Source organism: Osmia bicornis, chromosome 12, assembly GCF_907164935.1.
Source record: "Osmia bicornis bicornis chromosome 12, iOsmBic2.1, whole genome shotgun sequence".
NCBI classification, from domain to species: domain Eukaryota; kingdom Metazoa; phylum Arthropoda; class Insecta; order Hymenoptera; family Megachilidae; genus Osmia; species Osmia bicornis.
Window position 1 is genome coordinate 7889538 of NC_060227.1, and position 15218 is coordinate 7904755.

Sequence of the window (15218 nt, forward strand, 5' to 3'; positions counted from 1 at the left end):
TTTTTCAAAGTTCTCAGAAGGAAATTCAGCTTATAGTTAACCTTCTCCAGGGAAATATACTTTAATGTTTATGCCAGAAGTGTTGCATCGCTAGCGATAAAGTAATTATACACTTGCCGCAGCTCGACGGAAAAATCGAACGCTAAAACCATGAATACTAACGAGGATAATGTTATTTGTTACAGAAAACGCGAGCCGCTTGTGCAGGCTGGACGGTATCTGGAGTAACTACACTAACTATACCCTCTGCCGTGATCTTCAGGAACCGGATATCGAAGGAAGCGTAGAAATCATTTCGACCAAGATTTATTTCGTCGGATACAGCATCTCTTTGCTCACCCTCGTCATTGCTGTGTCCATTTTTCTTTATTGCAAGTAAGTAATCATTTGAAAAATCAGAGGAAAACGATTAGAAAGAACTTATTACTGAAAGGAAACGAACGTTAGAAATGTACTTCCATTTCCTATTGGATCAAGGAACCGCAACAGGTAAAAATTGTCCGTGATATGGAAATTATTCAGAGCTCGTTACTACCGGTGCTTTGAGGTCAGAACACTAAGGATCCAGGGAAAACATAAATTTTGGAAGCACGGAATAAGCTGGGAAATAGAAGGTGCACGAAACTGGGGGATATTTTATTAATCGCATTTGGGAACTGAAATGCACACTTCCGAGATGAATCCGTGGTTTCCGTTGGATCTTAATTATTAACACCGCGATGCATCAGATATCCGAGACGGACGAAATATTACCTTCGGTTTTGTTATCGATTACACGAACTTACAAAGAAGAATTTCTTTTCCTTATATTTGTGCAGGATAAATCAATACGGTTAGGAAAATTGAAAGTTAAAAAAAAATTTCTTTAGACTAAATGAGTGACAATTTAATAATTATAAAATTAAATAATAACATTTTATGCTTAGTATAATAATGTAGTCAAGCCTTGATTACAGGATTTTATTAATTAAACGATTTAAAGTACTCCGGCGCGGTAGTTGGTCTGACGCCCGAATTATTTCAGTTTATACTACTGAAATTACCCAAGGGATACGCGTTACCGCGCGTCGCGCCTTATTCGTCTTATTCCACTGGAAACGAGTGAACTACGATCGAATCGGTTAAAACTCGACGTTTTGATGTATATCGGTGAATCCAGCGCGAAATTACTATCCGTTGTGTCTGTGAAACTTTAACGCGAAACAATTCGCGTGCGGAATATCTTATCGCCCGGTTTCAAAGAAATAAATGGCACGTTTGCGACGACCAACTATTACGTTCCTTCCCTGCAAAACAAAGAATAAATATACAAAAGGAAAACATCGATGGCGAGTAAATCGTTTCTCGACGATGTAATAATAAAATAAATAAAATTGAAATTGGATAAAACAAAACAATTATTCGAATTTTATTCGGCACAGCAGGTAAAATTGAACTTTGTGCAATATCTGTATACAAATACAACTTTCCATTCGTTCAGTGACAGAAGAAATGTAACAACGCTACGTTGAAAAGGGAAATTGTACGTGTCCCTTTGTCCACGAATTGTTCAAGTTAAACGGAACGAACAGAGGAATCGAAGAATGAAAATTGAAGAAAGGAATTGTGCTTTCGAGCATATGTTTCCCGTGTATTGTTCCCGGTACCGTAAACAGAATAGAATGGTCCGCGCGTGAATGTGAAAAAAACAATTTTTCCGGAATCTACAGTATTTTTCGTACGCCGGGTTCGTTAGTTTTTCCATTCAATTTTAGTCGGTTGTTAAGACCTGAAATATTTTTATGAAATATTCAAATAAAAATTTTATCCATAATTCATAGAACGGTTAGTAAGGAAAATAGCAGGATTGAACGACATAATACACCCAATTTCCAGTTTATACCTAAATGGCATTTGACGTGAATAGGTACGTCATTCTAAGTCAAAGGGTTAAACAGCGTTTACATTAGGTAACTTTTGGCCAGGCAAGTCGATTGACCAAAGTTGTCCACCTAAATAGGATTTCGATCAAGTACAAACGACTTCTGGTCAACTCGAGGTTGCCCTTTTGTCTGCTTTCAATCAAACCATATGGTAGTGTCAGCACCGTAATATTGCAGGACCGTAATTAACAAGCGTCTGAGATTATTTTATAATTGCTCTGGCGGTCGCATATTTCCAACCGAAATCGTTCTATGATTCTAGGATTCTTAAAATAATTTTCACTGCGGAAAATGCTAACAATGATCATTTTATAACCCTTTGTTCCTACCCTGACCGAGTACCCTAGAATCCCAAGTTGCAGTATTATTTATTGGGAAGATAAAGGTTGCACCGAACTACTTAAAATTCTAATAGCACTCAGGTGATCTTTATTAAGGATACGACTATAGAATTCCATATTAAGTTTCTGTATTAGCATAAGTTGAAAGAGTTCGATGAAATAAAAATAAATCTATCGCTACTGTGAAAATAACATAGAAATACTTTCCATCGAATAATATTTGAAAACGAATCGACGAAACGTAGACTTGTTATTTTTGGAATAAATGAATAAAAGAAATGTAAATATCATTTGTAACGAAAGACAATTTTTCTTCCAGAGAGCTGAGGTGCATTAGAAACAACATCCACACGAACCTGATGTTCACTTACATTCTGGCTGACTTTATGTGGATTTTAAACCATGTGATGCAGGTAGTAACCAAAATCTAATTAAATTGAAACGGCTTCGAATTCAACAGTAATTGTATTGTTACAAAGCACAATTCATTTATGTTCATTTAATTAAATATTGAAAATTAATGAAGCATCAGATATTAATTCTTGATGAAGTTACAGCTTTTGAACATTTTGTAAATAAATTAATCATTTCATCTGCAATAATTACACAATTTACTACTCGTTCATTATTAAAACCCAATGGATAACCGAGTTATCATAAATTATATTCTTGTTTTGCATTTATGCAATCATGTATCGATTTCTGATAGGGTAATCATTAATTTCAGGTCTCCATGCAACCGGATGTACCAACTTGCGTCGCGTTTTTGTCCCTCCTGAATTATTTCCAGTTAACAAATTACTTCTGGATGTTTGTGGAAGGTATGCATTAAATTTATGTATCAAAATCACATAGTTGTATCGCGTGATTTGTTTCAGGATTATATTTGTTCTTATTGGTGGTGAAGACTTTCACTGGCGACAATATCAAGTTGCGACTGTGTCTCATTATAGGATGGGGTAAATTTTTCTATTTTCATTCTAGTATTATTGCTGAATTTTCAATTAATGCACTCCATTATTATCTACGTCTAGAATTTCAAAGTTCGTCTAGATTCAGGTAATTTGAATGCACCTAGTCGGAGTCAAATTAATCCAGATTTACATGACTTTAATCTTGTTACATAGTTAATTAGGTGAAATGTATGCACACGTACAGCACGTTCCATACGTTTGCTTAATTAGAACTAATTTAGACTACAATTTGTAACGAGTGTTTCGTTACAAAAGATTAACAAACAATTCAGTTTTAATTCTCTTTGTATTATTTGATTACCATCTATCTCATTTTTTTTACTAATTATTCTAATTGAAAACATTTAACAGTAGTGACATATTAAAAATCTTCAAATCCAAAAAAAGGGTTAATCTTTGACTGATGCAATAAGTATTATCCAAATGTTTTTTTATCTTCAACAGAACTTTCTTATCATACCATTAACAAGCATAACAGTCACACCCCCTCCATTGTATCGATTTCATTCCAGGAATGCCGGTGCTGTTCATCGCCATGTGGGGTATCGCAAAATCGCTCGATCAAAGCATTATGAACCAGCCGAACCAGGTAAAAAAATCTCGTCGAACAGGTACCCACATATTTCCTTGAAATATCCACCTTCAACTGCAGTCGAGTATCGCTCGTGGCACGGTCAAAAATATCTGGATCGAATCGGCGAAGCAACACGGTACAGATCCTCAATTTCCTCGTGTACGAAGAAATATCGTAAGAATTTCGAGACACGATCCTTGATAACGCACCATTCGTGAGCTACGTGACACGAAGACAAAACGATACAGTCAATAACACGGAGAACGTTCCTCCCCGGCATACGTTAGTCATTTCCCTTTATCGATAAATTTTTCGTCGTTTCACCAGTTATTTTACCTCTTGGTCGTGATTTCATTTCGCGAAAGCAACCTTATTTGTGTTGATAATTTTGAAATCTTTATATTTTCATCTAAAAAACTTTTGTATAAGCAAATCGTGTCTGTCCAAGTTTCATAAAGGAGGAGTCGTAATAAAGGTAACCGGATTTTCACAGGAAGTAGCTCTGGGAAAACATTGTCCATGGATGGTACCGCATCCTTACGACTGGTTTTACCAAGCCCCGGCCATTTTGGTGCTGTGCGCGAACGTGATCTTCCTCTTCATGATAATGTGGGTGAGTAGACACACCGATTTCATTATCGACTCGGCTAGAACGAGGTTTCCAAGTAAATAATAGTAATAGACAGGTAGGTCTAGGGTAATGCAATGAACGTTCTATGTAGCGTTACCGACTCAACGTCGTCACGTCGAGAAGGAAATTAAAGTGAGCCATTCTGCCTTGAAAAGTTAATTAACCCAGAAAATTTAGACTGCTATGAAATAACGTGCGATGTGTCATTTCTCGGTAAGCGTAATTAGTTTTTGATGATGTGATTCTGATTGACGGTCGATGTTAGGTAGACCTACCCTTTCGAAGAACTTAACAAACTTTTTGATAGTGACATTTCTATAATCTTGATCGGTATTATCAATATTTCATCATAATCATGACCTTTCTTATCACTTTTGACAAATATAAATCGAGATACAGAGGCTTAACTGGATTGATTGTTATGTTGATGATAAAAAAAAAATAAGGTTGAATTATTTTTAACGTTCCTGTCTTGACAGATTTTTATCCGTGTGATTATACTCCCCACATCGTACATCTTTTACTTAACCCATTTATCTTTGAAGATAAATTGTGTAGATGTTAATCAAGGTAGTAATTTTCTTTTGCTGTACTCTGTATTTAAGGGATTTTCTAACTTGAAGAACGTAATTTAATATTCATTAATTAAGACTCCATAAGCGATAACATTTTATAAGTTTATTCTTTATATCACGAAATATTCAATTTCTCTTACAGGAACTAGTCCGTTCTTTCTTGTTTTAATAGTAATTAATTACTTCCGTTCGAACAATTAATCGAACAACATTAATCACTGGCGTGGAATGAATTACGGGCAATTTAACGCGTCGAAAATATAAATTGATTACCACACCACCAAATCGCAGTTAATTGACTAACTTCGTTGAACGCGTTGGCTACAGGTATATTACAATATAGACGAATTATTACTTTATGATCGATGAATTACATTTATTTATTTATTATAAAATAAAATACAATACTTGCGCGCGTTTCAAAAATAGCGTCGTTGGCACCATCTATCGATGTGCGCCACAACTAAGAAGCCCGAAAATTGCATTTTTTCGTTAAATCAGCGATTTTTACGCCTTACTGACAAGTTTAGATCATTTTATAAGTATAATAGAATACGAATGATAACATTAAACTTCGCTGAAAATGCTAAAATAGAAGTTTGTAAAAGTTGCGTTCTACGGGAACAGAAATGGTATAGCCATCTAGCGGAAGCCGTCGGAACTATATTTAAAATTTAAACCTTACTTTTGCCTCCTATTTCTATTTATAATATTAACAAAAATTGATGATTATGCACCTCAAATAACAGAAAAAATATGTAATTTATCGCGTTTATGGCAGTGCAAGGGGTATCCATTATCAAATTCTCCCGCGTAAACGTCTAAGCGCGAGTGGTGGGGGAAGCCACGGACCTATATATATGGGGCCCCCATCCCTACTTCGTCAGTTTTCCCGCGGCCACCTACGCGGTAGGACGGCTGCCAGGAGTCAGGGGAAAATTCTTTACACAACAGTTATTCAATGTTAACTGACTAATTATACATTTTTTCATGAAATTCCTTTGTCACAGGTGCTGATAACGAAATTATGGTCAGCGACGAACGCAGAGACTCAACAATATCGAAAAGCGAGCAAAGCTTTACTAGTTTTAATACCATTGTTGGGAGTGACTTATGTGCTCGTCTTAACAGGACCTACCGAGGGTCAGGTTGCTAATGCATTCTCCTACTCTCGTGCTGTATTACTTTCTTCACAGGTAATGCAATAGGAGCAAATATTCCGTTTCAAAGCAAACTCTCCTGAGCAAGAAGTTGAAAAGAGCTCTTCATCTTTTTACTTTGATGAAACATAGATGTCTTACTCCTTGAAATATTTCCTTTGAATTTCTCGACCTAGCTGTATAATCATTGTTTAATATTCCATGACTCTTTGTCAAGTCTTTTTTCAAAACTTTTGCATAATTTTTCTGGACAAAGTAACTGCAATTAACTTCCATATTCAATTCTATAAAAATCCTTCGAGGGTGCAGTTTTATTTTCTGTTTAGTTCCTTTTGAATCAAACATCTTCCTGTAACAATGCAATAACTAGTTACTTGTGGTTTTAGAGTCTGATTTATAGATAAATCGTTTAATTAATTCATTCACAGGGCCTGTTTGTGGCGTTGTTTTACTGCTTCCTGAACACTGAAGTTCAAAACACAGTTAAGCACCACATAGAACGATGGACCACAGCTCGTGATCTGGATACCGAAAGAAGGTATTATAACAATTGGTCCCCCCGTTCGAGAACAGAAAGTATAAGGTACAATTTTATTCCCTTACTCAATGGTTTCACCAGATATTAATTACAATCATGCAACATCAAAACCTGTACAGTCTCATTAACCCAATAATTAAAATATATTCTACAATCGAATAATTAACGAATGATTATTAAATACGTGAAATGCCACTGTGAAATAGTTCCATTTTTTAATTCAACTCTTCCATTCAATACCTTACGAAATTAACACATTCGCTATGGACTAAAAATAATATTAATCTTTTTTTATGATGATTGGCTGAACAATTTTGATAATAATAAATTAATTATGAGTGTCCGCGGTGATAATGTCAATTTAATTCTGAAGCCATTTAAAATTTTCTTTAACTTTTTTTTTTTTTCTTTCTTTCAGTTATTCAATTATATTAAATTTGTGATGAGCACCGCGGCATTCAACGTGTTAACCATTAGACACGTCGGCTTTCTAATTTACAGATTACATTGCCCTCCGTCGAATCCATATAGAAAAAGAGACTCGTCTGTAAGCGAGACGACGACCACCACCGTGATAGGGTTCAATTCTACCACCACATTCCTAGACAAATCGAAGAAGGCAATTTCAGAGGATCTTAACGAATAAATGTCTAGCCCTCTCGAAGAATTGAATTAGTACTTGGAAGTCAGGTAATAACCTTGTATAACACGGCAGTTCCTATAGAAACTTTTATTTTCTGTGCAATTTAAAACCGTGTTGTATGGGAATGATTTTATTCTAACACTAAGGAAAGTGAATCAAAGAACACAATGCAGGGTTTAGATTTATTCTGATCGAAGAATTTTCATGGCTGGATAAATTCTATGAAATTCTATATTTTATAGAAAATGCTACTATAAAATTAATTAAATTTTAATTATCCAGTTGTTGGTCCGAGAAAGTTATCATCCAGTCAATTTGTCAATGAATTTTATTTTCCTATGACAAGATTTTATTTTACAAATCGATTTAGATTATTTATTCAAAATATATTTGTATAGCAATCGCTATCGTATTATTTAATACCGTCTGGTACGAAAATATCTCTTTCGAAACTTTCGAAAAGAATGATTTAATGTTTGAAAATATTTCTCTAAAAGGAGAATATCGTTCGCGAGGAATGGTTGGTGAAATTAAAAAAAAAGAATCCTAAGATGTACGGCAATGCTTTTAACATTTTATTTTCAATAACCATTTATATTTAAAAAAAAAAGAAAAACGATGTCCTCTCTCATTCATTAGTTCATTCATCCTTTAATTCATTCATGCCTCGACAATTTCGCTTTTCTTCCATTCAATTTATTTTTCGTCCCCTTTTTTTTTTCTTTCATTTCTCTCTCGCCCAAGAAACAAACGCGAACGCGTTCGTTACCGAAGAGAAGTAAATTTTTCTCTTTATTTTTTAAACTCTATACGACATCCCTCAAACTTCCACGAGCGGACTCCTGTAAAAAAGAAAAAATCGTCAGATGGTGTTTCGTATCGATGACCAAACGAGGGAACATTTGTATATTATAGAACTGTTTTGAACAGTCTAATTAGAGCCCCCTTAAATTTCAAAATCAAGAGAAGATATCACGTTCGAATTACGAATTGGAACTGGGTAAAAATTGATAAGCAAAAATATTATTTATTTCATTTAATATTAGACATTTTACCCAGTTCCTTCCACAATGAAAAAAAAAAAAATATATATATATATATACAATGGTGAAAAATAATTGTACTGTTTGAAAAAATGTATAATATTAATTGATGTGAAACTTATATTGAATCTATTCGCTATTGATTTATATGTTCACTTAATTGGTAAGTAATTCTAAAAATGATTTAAAATAATAATAACTTCTCCAAACGATAAGAAAAATTGAAATAAAATTAACCACACACGTTAATTACTAAACGTTAATTATATTTGCCAAGTGCCAAGATTCGTGAAAGAGAGAATTTATTATTATAATAAACTGTTAATTATAGAGATTTTTATTCCGACTTAGTTGTAAGCGTGAAAGCTTTATTGAGTATCGAAAATATATATTGTAAATATATGTATATTGTTTAACAATCGGTTCTATAAAAATTTCGGCACAACATTGCCCAAACAGAGTGTACATATCACTAGAAATCTTCATTTTCAACGTTCCAGTGATATCGTCAAGAGTAACTACTGTATAATTTTACATGTATCAAGATTTATAAAATGTATTACACAGAATTATACGTGTATGAGTGTGCAAGTATCTATAAAGAAACAATTACAGTGGTCGAAAGAGAAAATTTCTAATAATGGACAAGAATACTATCGTCAGAGGTGTATCATAATAAAAAAAGAAAGAAATAAAAAAATAATATTATGCCTAGAAGTGTGACAGAGTAAACTCGTTACTCGAGCTACAAATTTTGTCCAAAGATCTAGAAGTGGTAATTGATAGAAAAAAAAAAATCTACGAGGTGAAAAGACCGAAGAAACTGTACCTGATATATCGTAAAAGTTTATTTTAAGGATTTTTTACTATAATTAAAACGAGCTCGTATTTTATACAGATTCAAATTTAACATAAATTGATCGATTCAATATGTTAATGATCTGATGTCAAATAGATACATCAAGTTAGAGAAATAAAAAGACACACCAAAAGATACCAAGCATCAGTAGCCAGCACTTAATGTGATGGCTTCAACACTTCCTGAACAATATTTATGTACAATATAAAATTTGAAAAATATTCAATTTTTTTTAGTAAGTGTCACCCTTTTGTTTGATTAATCAACATTATGCGAAAGAGAATAGTGGTAAAAAGAGATGCATTAAAAAAGTAGTAATATAAGCAAATGATCTTTGGACCTTAAAAATTATCCCTTTCAATAGCACTAACGCTTAAGATTTACTTTACTATGCATCAGGCGACTCGACAGTGTTTATTAAATAACTTCATATACACATTTGTATAGGATCAGATTAGATAAAAATTGTGAATGGTATGCATTATTCGATGTATCGTCCTTTTAAACTACCATTTAATACACCTATTGACGTATGAACACAGTTTCACTAAGAGAGTAAGTCTTATGTCGAATTAAATTGAACTAAATTATTCCGCTCCAATAAGATCTGATCGACAGAAATTATTAAATGCTGTCTATCACAAACTACGTTGAGCTCTCGGTGAAAACACGGTTTCATTTTCAATGAAAATAAAAGAAATTCATTAGACTGATCCATTGAAGTATTTGTATAGTCACTGAAAAAGAGACTACTCGAAGTGAAATTTAAAAAAGAATAAAAATTTGAAATAGAATTCGAAACTATATGGTGAAAATGTACGAAGCAAGGAAACGTAATCTTGTACATGGAATGTTCGTAACAAAAGAACGAAAAAAGTATTGAAATGGAAGAACGGTACTACTACTGAAATTACGAAATGAATCGGTAATTATATTACGAATCTTATGTGTATGAATTATCTTTTTCTTTTCTTTACATTCACTGATAATTTAATATTACATTAACAACTGCGTACTGTTCATATTGTTACCGTGTCCACGTTTATGTAAGACCTAACAATACTTTGTACAAGTTTTATGATACAAATATATTACGACAATTCAGTTTATATACCATACAACATTATACTTTTAGTATTACACCTTTCATTATGAATCTTATTCATATGTAATGTCACTGATTAAGGAATCTGGCTGTTTTCAAATTCAAAGATCTTTTTTTCCTTCCGCATGGTATTGGGAAAATAGACATCTACACATTTATGCACCTCCATCAACAAACATACTTCACACCTATTCATTTTGAAGGTATTAACCTCGAAGTATCCTCGTGATTCTGGTACTTTGGTTTTCCATGGGTGAACGGTAAATATCTATATTTGATCATATGCTGAAAAGAAATTTCAATTATATTATTATCTGCTATTTTAGTAGTTCTATGCTGGCAAAAAACATAAACTACGAAAAACTTAAGGTATTATGTATTAAAATTTGGTAACTTTTTACCTTTATCTGACGCTTCATCGTAATGCAAAATAGCGTTATAAAGTACATTACAAGTATGGGCCAAAATACTGGTATATTAAAGCACTCAAACATAGTACATATCATAGCTATAACTGTAGATTTCATCACAGAATACCAGAATTTAAATTCAGGCAATCTCCTAATAAATGGCCTAAATTCATCATTAGATCTTGTAGGTAACTCTGGCCCATCGATATCTACTAAGAATTTATATTAAAAATTACACTATACTGCATTAAAATTTTTGTATTATGAGTTCTATTTCTCTGTTACATTAATGAATTTTTATCCTTCAAAATTCTGTTTACACTCACCATCAAAATCCATTGCAGGATCCATTTTTGGAGTAAGGAATGCTATAAATAAATTCAGGTGATAAATTCCTAATGCATATGTGACGATATACCACCCCTATAAACATAACAATACAATAATAAATCTCAAATCTCTTTTCCAATAAATATAGCCTCATTCTTTTAAATCAGAAAACAACTCACCTGTGAAAGAAATATACGTAAAACAAAAAGAAATATTAGCAAAAAAGCAAATGTCCATCTTGACACTACATGAGGGGTCCATAGATCTAAATATCTTTGATATATCTGCAACAAAAGTGTATTTAACAATTAAGAATAATTTAATAACACAACCATTCACATTAATTCTTAAAAAATAATTAATCACAGAGTTACTACAGTAATTAAATAAATAAATGATATAAGAGAAAATTTGAAAAAATGAAATTGTATAGAATTATACCTGTGATATTCTTCCTAATCCTTGACTAAATACATTTCGTCTTGCTGGACCACCCAGATGCTCATCTTGCATCATTTTACTTTCCTATAAGAATATTTAAAAATGAATCATATAGATATTAATAAAAGTACAGTGCTTTTCAAAATAGAACATTACTTACAAATAAAATGTAAGATCAGTCTTTAAAATATTATATGAGAAAGTATTCAAAATAAAAATAACACTCTTTTCAGACTAATAAATAAAAATCAGTAACTTTTTATTTTATCTTTTACAAAATTATTATAATTTAATATAAGTTACAAATATATGTTACAATTACAATAAGACATAATTACATGTTTAACCTCTCATCATGACATTAATTACATTTCTTACACGCTCTATTAATCGTACTTTTATAAATAAATTGTAAGGAAAACGTGTAAAGTGTATTACAAGTAGCAATAACAAATTTTGTAGATACAAATATACTGGACAAAACCAAACGAAAAACTTAGATATATAACAGTGATCTATTGAAATCTTCAATTTATTGTGAAGGATAATCGAAATATTGAATTATTAAAACCAATTATTCTAACGAATTCAAGGTTGTTTGAATATAAGTTTTCAAAGTAATATTTCGATCAGACCTCGGTGCAAACTGATCACTTAGAATGAAAATAAAAGTGTAGACCTATAACCATTGTCTATATTTTTATACAGATAGAAATAATAGTCTATAAAATTAATAGTATTTGTAAAAGTTTCTAAATGTATCCGATAAACTGAATGATATGCACATAACCTCCTCGTCGCATAATTATTTTAAGTATGGTGACAAATCTCTGATAGTTCTGTGACAATTATAATAAATACAACTTGCCTAAGGTATTTATACGTTTTCAGTCGATCTTCGCGAACAATTCGCTATTTATTTGGTTAAAAAAATAACACGTCACAACATTAATGGCATACTTTGATCAGATTGTACCATAGAATTTGCAAGGTACTTCAACTTATCTCTTCGTATCATCAGTGACTACAGATACAAAAAGACTGAAAAATGCCTTTGTTATGGGGCGATCATAATTATGGGGATCCCTAACACCCCCAGGTGAGGTTTGGTCTACATATACAGAGCACAATTGGTATGACGGATGTGCCTGTTTTACCAGTCCTTCTACCACACCCCGCGCTAACAAATGCTAAGACAGAATTTGGGCTTTCTTTGATTCTATTTTTTAGAAATTAGTCAAAATCAGCTCAAGACCAACAATTTACTAAAATCATTGTTTAGCAAACTTGTAACGAATGATACAATTTATCATCAATTTTATTGGTAATTCACATACATTAAATATTTAATATAATCTTTGGGAACACATGATCATAATCATTATTCTGACAAATAATTGTATCATTCTAAAAAAGTATAAATCATATATTTGAAGTTTAGTAAAATCAAATGCAAATTTTGAATTCCTATTTCAAATTTGAATTCATAATGGAGACAATTCGCAATGGAGACAAACACTCAAAAATAAAAAAAGTAAAGTATCATATATCTTTAGTTTAATGTACTATCGTAAATTAACATTATACAGCTAAAATTAAAGAAACTGTTTATTTATCATACGCACATAACGAGCAGATAAAGTTAAAAAGAAATCATCGCTGTTAGAAAGTGATGTCTTTCCGAACGATGATACTTACTAAACGTTCAAATTCTTATTTTTAGAATAGAAGACTGTGCAACTGACAAAAGCGCGGCGCCATATTGCATGCTTGTGTTTGGTTACTGTTCTGGCGCGTGGTCGAGAATTGTTATATTTAATTAACTATCATGTCCGATAATCAGGTAAGCTTTATTGTTTGAACGAAAATTTTGCTATTCTATATTTCGCGACATAAATATGGTGTAACACTTTCAACTGTTCAATCATACTTTGAGTCTAATCGGTCTAACCTTCCGTATTAGGAACAAAAACCCGAAGCCGGCCCAGGCGACGCAAATTCCGAATACATCAAGCTTAAAGTCGTTGGAAATGTAAGAACTTACTGTTTTATGTTTTTCATTTACACTCTTCATCGGGGACCCTTCGTAACCGGCTTCATCGTTTGAATCTTTTTTTTAGGACAGCAATGAAATTCACTTTAGGGTAAAGATGACCACTCAAATGGGTAAACTCAAGAAATCATATAGTGATCGTGTGGTTAGTTTTTCTTTCAATCCAAACATATATTTAAATAGTATGAATAGTTATTGTTGATGTATTATTGAAAGTCATCTATATAGCTTGAGGAGATTAATGTAAATAATTTTTAATTTGTGCCCTCTGGTTAATTAATAATCTATATAATGTGTAGGATGTAATAATAATATTTCAATGCTTACAGTAAGATTTATCAACAAATATGTATAGTTTCAAGGCTAAGAATTATATATATGTATATGTGGAAGTATAAATGTTAATTGTATTTTATACACATAAGATGAAACTATACACTGCTTAATTTGGTTTAGGGTGTACCTATGACATCTCTCAGGTTTCTATTTGATGGTAAAAGAATTAATGATGATGAAACTCCAAAGCAGGTAAATTCTTATTTTTAAATACTTAAATATCATAGAAGCGAATCAAGACCTTCTAAAAGTATGAATTGTGTTATTAATAACAAGCTTCTGAATTGCTTTTAGTACCTTCCTATAAATAACACCTTAAATAAATGTATGATACAAGATTCCCATAAAATGTAACTTATTTTTCAGTTGGAAATGGAAAATGATGATGTTATTGAGGTATACCAAGAACAAACAGGTGGTCACTACTGAAGAAATTGAATCTATCATTCAGTTTCAACATCTTTTGAAGTGAAAGTGACTATCATAAACAAATGGACAAGTTTATCAGTATATATATGTATGTTAAAAAATATGTAATTTGGTTTTTTACGTAACATTTTGATGTGCTGTTCTACATTCCTGTAACATGGCAAGTTTAAGGACCATCAGCAGTTAGTTTCATACATTGTATACATTTAATCACTTAAAGCAAAAGCAAAACGAGAAAAAAAAAGGAAAAGAAAATAGAAAAAAATAATCACGCCTTACAGCCATGAATTTTGTCCATTGATAATAACTAGCAATGTATTTGCAATCAACAGACTTTTTAATTAATAGATTTAGATCGCGAGAATTTCGAGAAATTAAACTTTACGTTCGTTATTAAAACATGATACATATTGTATAACGTGAACATGATTTAAACAAAAATTGTTGCGTTTAAGGTGCGTCTATAATAAAAGAAATAATTGTAATATTTTCCTTTTGCCTTTTTAATGTAACAGTGACACAAATATTTTTAATTTTAAAACCGTACATCGATGATACAAAAAAAAATTTGTTTCTTTATCTAACAAACACGTAATAGTTGATTCAATGTAAGTAATGTGGATGCTAGTACAGAATATATTGCAATAAATTTTGAAGTATTATGTAAGGTATTATTACATTAGATAACAGACCATTAAATAACATACAATGTTGTACTTCTAATTCTACACATTTTACAAAATACTATTTAAATTGCAGTAAAAGTAAAAATTAGACGAAAATTCTACAGATTTATTAATTGTTTAACATATTTGATTCTATAAGAGCATCCTTATTACAAGAATTTTTCAGTG

The 15218-nt window shown here is 31.9% G+C and overlaps 3 protein-coding genes across 12 annotated transcripts in view; 2 read left to right on the plus strand and 1 right to left on the minus strand.

The window, feature by feature from the left end:
- Window positions 1-7819, plus strand: part of LOC114880337 (diuretic hormone receptor-like) — a 35723-nt gene extending 27904 nt beyond the window's left edge. For 3 of the 7 annotated variants that reach the window (XM_029196243.2, XM_029196242.2, XM_029196248.2), the window contains 9 exons: window positions 186-375; window positions 2583-2676; window positions 2991-3084; window positions 3142-3222; window positions 3750-3826; window positions 4305-4424; window positions 6028-6213; window positions 6606-6760; window positions 7217-7819. In XM_029196243.2, coding sequence (XP_029052076.1) covers window positions 186-375; window positions 2583-2676; window positions 2991-3084; window positions 3142-3222; window positions 3750-3826; window positions 4305-4424; window positions 6028-6213; window positions 6606-6760; window positions 7217-7361 — 1142 coding nt within the window. In that variant the 3' untranslated portion in view covers window positions 7362-7819. Of the gene's footprint in view, window positions 1-185; window positions 376-2582; window positions 2677-2990; window positions 3085-3141; window positions 3223-3749; window positions 3827-4304; window positions 4425-6027; window positions 6214-6605; window positions 6761-7133 lie in introns of all 7 variants that reach the window. The other 4 variants (XM_029196247.2, XM_029196244.2, XM_029196245.2 and 1 more) reach the window with 4 other exon arrangements.
- A 93-nt stretch (window positions 7820-7912) lies between these two features.
- LOC114880339 (protein RER1) lies at window positions 7913-13663 on the minus strand. 4 transcript variants are annotated; one of them, XM_029196252.2, is made up of 7 exons: window positions 13591-13663; window positions 11547-11630; window positions 11285-11389; window positions 11102-11198; window positions 10767-10984; window positions 10577-10650; window positions 7913-8200 (listed from the first exon to the last, which is right to left on the minus strand). In XM_029196252.2, exons 1-7 carry the CDS (start codon window positions 13618-13620, stop codon window positions 8179-8181), a joined length of 630 nt encoding a protein of 209 aa, XP_029052085.1. In that variant the 5' UTR covers window positions 13621-13663; the 3' UTR covers window positions 7913-8178. The 4 variants fall into 4 exon arrangements, with proteins under 4 accessions (XP_029052085.1, XP_029052083.1, XP_029052086.1 ...); XM_029196250.2 differs by having other exon boundaries at window positions 10767-10987; window positions 13591-13659; XM_029196253.2 differs by lacking the exon at window positions 13591-13663 and adding an exon at window positions 12415-12575 and having other exon boundaries at window positions 10767-10987.
- LOC114880340 (small ubiquitin-related modifier-like) lies at window positions 13170-14856 on the plus strand. The gene is made up of 5 exons (XM_029196254.2): window positions 13170-13389; window positions 13510-13578; window positions 13667-13744; window positions 14056-14127; window positions 14302-14856. The coding sequence occupies exons 1-5, from the start codon at window positions 13375-13377 to the stop codon at window positions 14362-14364; spliced, it is 297 nt and encodes a 98-aa protein (XP_029052087.1). The 5' UTR covers window positions 13170-13374; the 3' UTR covers window positions 14365-14856.
- Window positions 14857-15218: the final 362 nt, after the last annotated feature.